At 29.5% G+C, this 7,927-nt stretch overlaps 1 protein-coding gene across 2 annotated transcripts; it reads left to right on the top strand.

Moving 5' to 3' along the window:
• Positions 1-5,997: 5,997 nt before the first annotated feature.
• Positions 5,998-7,890, top strand: LOC103829480. 2 transcript variants are annotated; one of them, XM_033275489.1, is made up of 2 exons: positions 5,998-6,878; positions 7,111-7,890. In XM_033275489.1, exons 1-2 carry the CDS (start codon positions 6,854-6,856, stop codon positions 7,575-7,577), a joined length of 492 nt encoding a protein of 163 aa, XP_033131380.1. In that variant the 5' UTR covers positions 5,998-6,853; the 3' UTR covers positions 7,578-7,890. The 2 variants fall into 2 exon arrangements, with proteins under 2 accessions (XP_033131380.1, XP_009103383.1); XM_009105135.3 differs by having other exon boundaries at positions 6,004-6,878; positions 7,025-7,890.
• Positions 7,891-7,927: the final 37 nt, after the last annotated feature.

The following is a 7,927-nucleotide window of genomic DNA, read 5'->3' as shown; positions in this document are numbered from 1 at the left end:
CGATTTTAATAATGAAATAATAATCCGAAAATATATATATATAAAAGAAGATACAAATACATGTGAAAGTTTGAAACAATCTATTTAACGAAAAAAATATACCGTAAACTTATTATGTTTTAAAAATTGATAGACACATATATATTATAATATATACCAATTTAGAATTGAAAGCAAAATATTTATATAAAAATAAATGAACACAAAAACCCGTGCGGTTGCGCGGGTCGAAATCTAGTTTATAAATTTTAAAATATGAACCTTCTTCAAGAGACCAATCCTCAACACAATCACTGAAGAGTTTGCAAGTTGCTATCTCCTCCTTTAAATACTTACTCAACTATAGAACAGCTTTATATAACAAAATTAAACATTGAAAATAGAAAATAGACATTACAAATGCTTTTGTATCTGTTAGTTCAATTTAACAACGTATCCGTCGGTTCGGTTGCCGCAGACGGTGGTTATCATTACTTATTATAGTATCAAAAATGTTTTGAAAAGTTAAGGAGGTAATCTGTGATTATGTTTGGATTATCTGTGATTATAGAACTTTCGAAATGATTAGAATCTTCATATTGGTACTTTAAAACCATTGCTTATTTTTTTTACGGCTTCTCAAAACTCAATTGTAAATCTTTTAGTGATTACAAAACTATGCTTACTTCCAATATGAAGTACCAATATGGAAGTGAAAGCTGGTTGGTAAGAGTGAAGCTCAAGGGCTTGACTCTTAGACTAAGCTCAAGGGCTTCCTTCTATTTTGTCAAACCCAGATTGATAAACAGGGAAATACATTAAAGTAATTGGTTCCCAGGAAGAAAAAAAAAGTCCCGTATGGAAGTGAAAGCTGGCTGGTAAGAGTGAAGCAAATGGACAACTCATTGCATTTCCACAATGAGCGTATAACTACTTTTTACTGATGGATTGTTAAGTTTAGAGACTGGGGATTTATTGTTATTGCTATGATTTTTATTAGTGCAGTGAAGACAGATATTTTTTCCTTTGTAAAGAGAAAAGCTCATTATTATTCTGCGATAGTTCTTTGTGAAATAAATAAAACATAGTACTTGTACATGTTACTCTTTCTATCAGACCCATCTTGCACTTTCAATTTCCTCAGGTAAGCAGCACTAGATTAGCTAAAATCTAACTCGTGTAATCATAAGTCTGGGAAGCCGTAGTGTTGTTTGTTTACCAAGAGCTTAATAGGTTTTCCTAGTATCAACGCAGCTGAAATTTAGAAAAAAAAAATATATATATATATATATATACTCAAACACAGATAAACAGAGTCTTAATTTCCTTGTAAAGGCTGAAATTTTTGTTTCTGTTTAGTGTTGTCTAACACATAGTCTGACAAGTGTCACACAAGGATAGTTTCTTCTTTCTCCTCTTACTTGCAACTTATGAGCACAAGACCTTACTTTTGTTGTCTACTGTAGTACGGTTAGTTGATCAGAACTGATTTCTGGTTAAGTTCAGCGTCGCTGCGAGATTGGCCGCTTTTCATGTGTTGGTATAATGCTTCTTTTCTTAATTCCACCAAAGTTGCATTTTTTTGGGTTAACTACCTATTTCTACACCATAACTATCATATAGTAACAAAAGTATACAATCTTTCAACATCGGCCTAATTGCATACAATTTAAGTATGAAAAGTTGAAAACCATTATTCCCTATCCCGAAAGATCGAAACCCGTTTCCACACAAGCCGAGATTTAGGTTGGTTTTAATGGTTTATAACATTAACCAACAGTAAACCAGTTGATATTGGTACAATCCGACTCAAACGAAGATCCAAATACAAATCGATTAAAATCCAACCCGAACCCCTATTAGAATCCCCCAAATCAATTTATTTAGACCCTAAAATCTAAAAATTCAAAAAAGAGATTTGATTCCCACAGAGACAAATCCATAAAAGATTTTGATTCCCACACACTCTCTTTATTTCATTTGGTATTTCCTTCTTTACACTCATCATTGTTCTTAAGCTTTATCAAATACTCAGGAAATGATAGAGGGAGAGAGAGAGACTCAACAACTGAGAGAAAACACGTCTACGGTATCGGAATGCGGCATTTGCGTGACCTGTAACGAAAAAGCTAAGTTCACTACTTTTAGGGGAAAATTACGGCAGTGTACTCTTTTTTTCTTTCATGGTTTTTGTCTCAGTGAATTTTTTCCGTGACCAAATTTTTAACGAGGCACTACGTAATAGAAGATGAGTAATCAAGAGAAAATGTTATAAAAGTGATTAATCATCTTCAAAGACACTTGCCATGCTCTCATAATATCCTTATCACCCCCACATGTCATATGAGTCAAGAGGCTTTTGCACTATCATCGGGACACATGTCAGATTTATAATTATGTCTTTTAGCTGGGTTTAACCGACTTGAAACTCTTATAAATAGATAAATGCTTCATTGTTCTTTTGTAACAAGAATCAGTAGAAATAATAATAAACAAAAAGGAAAAGTAGTCCATGTTTTTCCTCTCTCTCTCGTGTAAACACACACACACACAAAATCAATATCACTCCCTTTTTCTCTCACTCTCACACCATCTCCAATAGCTTACTCTATTTTTTACTCTAAAATAGAGTAACTCTATAATAGAGTTTGAATTTGCTCCAATAGTACTTTATTTTAGAATAGAAAATAGAGTGATAAACAAAAAAAATAAATTACTCTATATTCGGAGTAAACTTATTTTTCACTCTATTATAGAGTGAGAAATAGTGCACCATTGGAACATTTTTTACTCTAAACTCTATTTTAAAGTTAAAAATAGAGTGGAGGTTGGAGATGCTCTCACGTCACATCTCTATTTCTCTTTTCCATTATTTGTTTTTCTTTTGCAATCATAAAAATACTTCACCAAAAAAATTACACCAGTTCCCTCTTTCTTGTTTTTCTGTTTTTGGAAATTTACTGCTAGACCAAATCTAGTAATTAACAGGAAAACGACAAAGGAAATATCGTAACCCGATGCATGAGGATTATATGAAAAGATTGAAAACAAATCAAGTTGATTGTTGGCCCATTAGCGGCCTATTCATTTTATTTTGGTGTGTTTCATTTGTTCATTATCTTTTATTAAATCTAGGCATGGGCATTCGGAGTCCCAATCGGGTTTCGGTTTTATCCATTCGGGTTTCGGTTTTTCGGGTTTATCAAAATCAATCCCTTTCGGGTTATATAAAAGATCGGTTCGGGATCGGTTCGGATTCTATCGGGTTCGGATCGGGGTTAGTAAATCTTAAAAAAACCGGTATAACCCATTGTACTTTCGGGTTCGGATCCCAATCGGTTCTTCGGTTTAAAAATACTTGATTTGTACCTATTTTGTAACTAAAACATAAATGAAATCGGTTCTTCGGATTTAAAATACATGATTTGTACATATTTTAATAGCCAAAACATAAGTATAATCGATTCAAAAATAAGAAAAAAATCAAACGTGATCATTCAATCAAAATCAAGCGAAAGATAAACATAGTTAGTGATAAAAAGAAAACCAGATAAATGAAATCATAAAACAAAAAATAAGTTCTCATGAAATGAGAAACATTATTCAATAAAAACAAAACCAAAATCTAAAAACTTCAGGCATCAACCGTCACATTCCACCATAAACCTTCATGTAACATATAATTATTTTAGAAGTTCAATAATATCTTAAAGTATTTTGGATACATATTAAGAATTAAGATCATATTTGGTAGAAGTTCTTTTTGTGATTTTAAATGTTTCGGGTTTTTATCGGATATCCATTTAGGTCCGGGTTCGGTTCGGATAATACCCATAATCCAAAATACCAAAAAACAGGATCCATTCGGTATTTATGTCGGGTTCGGATCGGTTCGGATTTATTTTTATAGGATCGGGTTCGGTTTGGATTTTCGGGTTCGGTTTATTTGCCCAGCTCTAATTAAATCAAGTTGATAATGAAAAAAAGAATATGTTTTATATGACTTGCATGAAAAATAATATACTTCGTGTGCTAGTTTATTTTGCTAAGAAGTCGATATAGATTATGGATCCTAGGAATCTGTTATGCTAAAACTTTCAAATAAATCATACAAACAACTAAAAGAATCTAGGGAAAACTGTTTTTTAGAGCAAAAAAATGGTAACTATGTCTTTTTAGACTAATCTATATTTTGTGTCATATTTTCCTATAACACCCTTTAATATTTTTGAAAATAAATTTAATAAATAGTTTTACAAACAAAAAAAATTGAAAAAATAGTAACTTTTGATAAAATACCTATATGAACTTAGTGATATTTTTTCCAGTTATAAAAAAGTTAAAATTATAAATTTCAAATTATGTTCTAAATAAAGTAGAAATGGCATTTTACGAAGTAGAAAACGAAATCCACTTTTTTCATTGAATCTACAATGTTTAGAATACGTGATCTACGTAAATAGGAGTATTCTAAAAATATTTAGAATACACATTCCACGCTTAACCTATCGTTCTAAAATCTTTAGAAATCAAAATCTACACATTAATATAAATCTAAAACACGTAGAAACTGACTTCTACAGATTTACTATAAATCTAAAACATGTAGAAATCAAAATCTAAACATTACTATAATTCTAAAAAATTGTAGTAACCGATTTCTACATATTAGTTGTATTCTACGGATAAGAAATCAGTTCCTAAAAATATGGAAACAAAATATTTGGGAATATTAACTTTTATATTTTGAAAAAAAAAATCGATTTAAAAAAAAAAACATAAAAAAACGAAAAAGGAACAAAAAAACAAAAAAAAACGAAAAAGGAATAAAAATTTACAATTTTAAGGGCATTACTGCCATTTTGAAAAATATTAGTCTAATGGGACATAAAGTAATATAGATTAGTATAAAGGGACATAGTTACCATTTTTTTGCTTTAAAAAAACAATTTTATCTAATATAAAGAGAAGACAAACTAGTTTTACCGAATTTTTATATCTACCAGCGAAGAGATTTTCTTCTCACTTAGATATATGACATGATGCAAGGATAAAAATGAGTTTTAGTTTTTACAACTATCGACCTTTGCGAAATATTTTGAATTCTATTTTTTCTGATCAAACAAACATTTTCCAAAAAGAAAAAACAATTCAACAGCCATTTAATTCTTATAAAAATAATCATTCCATGTTCAAAAATTTGGTAAACTAGTAAGTTTTTAAGTGTCAAAGTAACGTTTCATGAGATCCGAATGTAAAACCTCGTGAAATTAATCTTTGGGTTTAGAAAGTCTTTGTGATTTTACAGTTATCAAATTTATTTTTAATTTTGAAGAGAAATAAGTTTACAATAGTCAATTAATGTATATATAGTACAAATTCATAGTTCTGTGAACATTAAAGCAATAAATGTTATCAGTGAGAGATAAGAAACACAATGCAGGAACACAATGCTGTCACTATTCATGTTATTTTATTGCTATTGTTTTTCATAAATTAAACAATTATAAATTATAAAGAAAAATAGGTGCGGGATGAATTTTGTTCTAAACCACACTTCAACCTGAAAAAAAAAACAAATAAGGTGTGGTAGTTTCTGTTGGAAACAATTTTTTTTAAACAGATATTAAAACATAAATCTACATAATCACAAATTGAAATTTATATGTGTACTATCTAATTAATCAATCAACTCTACTAATATTTAGTTAGTATAAATTTAAATAATTAATAAATATATAAAATCATAACAAATATAGCTTTGAATAATTGTAAATATAATCTGGTATTTACAGCTTAGTATCATTTACTTTTTAATTTTTAAAATACAAATATATTTTATATATCACGTAACTATACTATTTATTGTATTCGTTATGTTTCACATATTGCTAAAAATACTTTTATTATAAATTAAGTTATAAATTTTTTGAATTATAATAAATTATATAATTTATTTAATTTTGTTTAAAAAATTAAAATAAAATATTCCTATTTATGAAATAAGCTATAAAATATATTTTTTATAAAATATATATTTTAGAAAATATATTAGTATTACTGATTTTTTTGTTTGTAAAATATAAACAATTTACCGTTCGTTCTTTGTTTCGAACCGTTTATTTTAGACGATCTGCAGTTATTCTGCAGCATGTATTTTTTTCATACAAACAGCAGTTAAATTTTATCGTAGTATCTTATCTGTTTGTTCCGCACATATTACCATTCAGAATCTTAATGTTATTTGACAGATCCTGTAGAGAAATAGCATGTTAACCAAAAAAAAAAATAGCAAACACAAAAGGTGATAATGCAACTTTTGAATATGAAAGGCTAATATAACTACGAGCCTATGACGGGAGAAACGGACTTTTTTTTTTTGAGCACCCTTTTTTTTTTTTTTTTAGTTAAGTTAAGAGTAACCAAATTAGTTAGATCATGGACAAGTTATAAGTTTTCACTTTTCAGCTTTTGTAACTAACTTTATTTAAAGCATACAGTACTCCTATTAAAAAAACCTAACACAAATAAACAGATACCACTGTCCACTGCACTGATAAAGTTGACGGGGTTTTAAATTTGGATCTTGATTTTGTACTTATATATATTCGTCAAAATCGGTTTAATCATATGATTAGTTGATTAAAATAACCTTAACAAACTGACATCATGTCATCAAAAAATCAATGCTATTAGAAGTAGTCAACTATACAAAGGAATTCAACAAACAAAAAAATATTGTATTCAAAGGCAAAAAATGAGAAAATGTTCAAAAGGGATCACGTGAAGATCACGTGGAAATATTGGTCAAACAGAGAAATTCAGTTAAAAAGAAATTAATGTGTACGTTCCACCGACTCGGCTACAGCTGCATATGACTCAGCGCCTCATGTTGACTTGTCAGTCTTTTATTGTATTTATATTTATTAAATATTTTAAGTATTTAGTTGAGTATTATTTACATATGTGAATTTTTGATATTATGAATTTTCATTTTATTTATTTATTTGTTTTTTGGACAAATAATTTTCATTTTATTTTGCAGAAACTTTTACTATAAATATTCGATGGCAATAGTAGTTGTCTTCATTCAAAGATATGAAGAAACTAATAAAAGGAAAAAATATATAGGTAAAGTAAACAGAAGATTCTTTCCTTCTCGTAAAAGAAAGAAACAAGACCAAAAAAGCCACTCGTCGACTTTTATTACAAAACCTTCGATCTCCACCTTCACTTCTTCCTCTACTACTTGTTCGTGTAAGACCAATATGGAAGACTTCAGATCCAGATCGTACGGTGACGGTAGAACATCAGACCGGAGATCCGACGGTCCAGGTTCACTCGGTGGTAATGGTATGCAAGATCTCAGGTCTTACAGCACTTCCTACACCGATCACCCGACCCGGATACCCGAAGATAACCCGAATCTGAAGAAAGGAAAATCGTCATCTTCTTCATGGGGATTTGTGGATCCAGATATAAAGAGGAAGAAAAGAGTTGTGAGTTACAGAGCTTACACTGTTGAAGGTAAGCTTAAAGGCTCTTTCAGAAAAAGCTTCAAGTGGGTTAAAGATAAATGCAGCAAGTTGCTCAACTAAGCAAATCTGCTTAAGACAATCAAACTTTTTGTGGGTTTAATATGTTAAGCTCGACGGTTTCCATTTAGTTTATACTACCTTTATATCATTTTTTGTCTGTGTGTGGGTGTGTTCGGATCTCTTAAGTTGTGGTTGTGATTGTGTAGCAAAAGAAAATTAAAAATAATATAGATATGCTATTATAGATGAATTCTGTAGATTGAAAGTGATATGAGTGAGTGATTATTAAGTTTTTGACATATTCTAAATTAATTGATTAGGATATGAATGTTCTTTTGACTAAAAGGATATGAATTTTTATATAGTTTTTTGTGATTAGTCATTTGTAATTTCATTTCTAACGTCAATTA

Source organism: Brassica rapa, chromosome A07 (assembly GCF_000309985.2).
Source record: "Brassica rapa cultivar Chiifu-401-42 chromosome A07, CAAS_Brap_v3.01, whole genome shotgun sequence".
NCBI lineage: Eukaryota > Viridiplantae > Streptophyta > Magnoliopsida > Brassicales > Brassicaceae > Brassica > Brassica rapa.
This window is presented reverse-complemented; position numbering and strand designations above follow the sequence as displayed.

Excerpts from the sequence above, each read along its gene's own strand:
- LOC103829480 (XM_009105135.3), top strand. The coding sequence starts at position 7,047 with ATGGCAATAGTAGTTGTCTTCATTCAAAGATATGAAGAAACTAATAAA.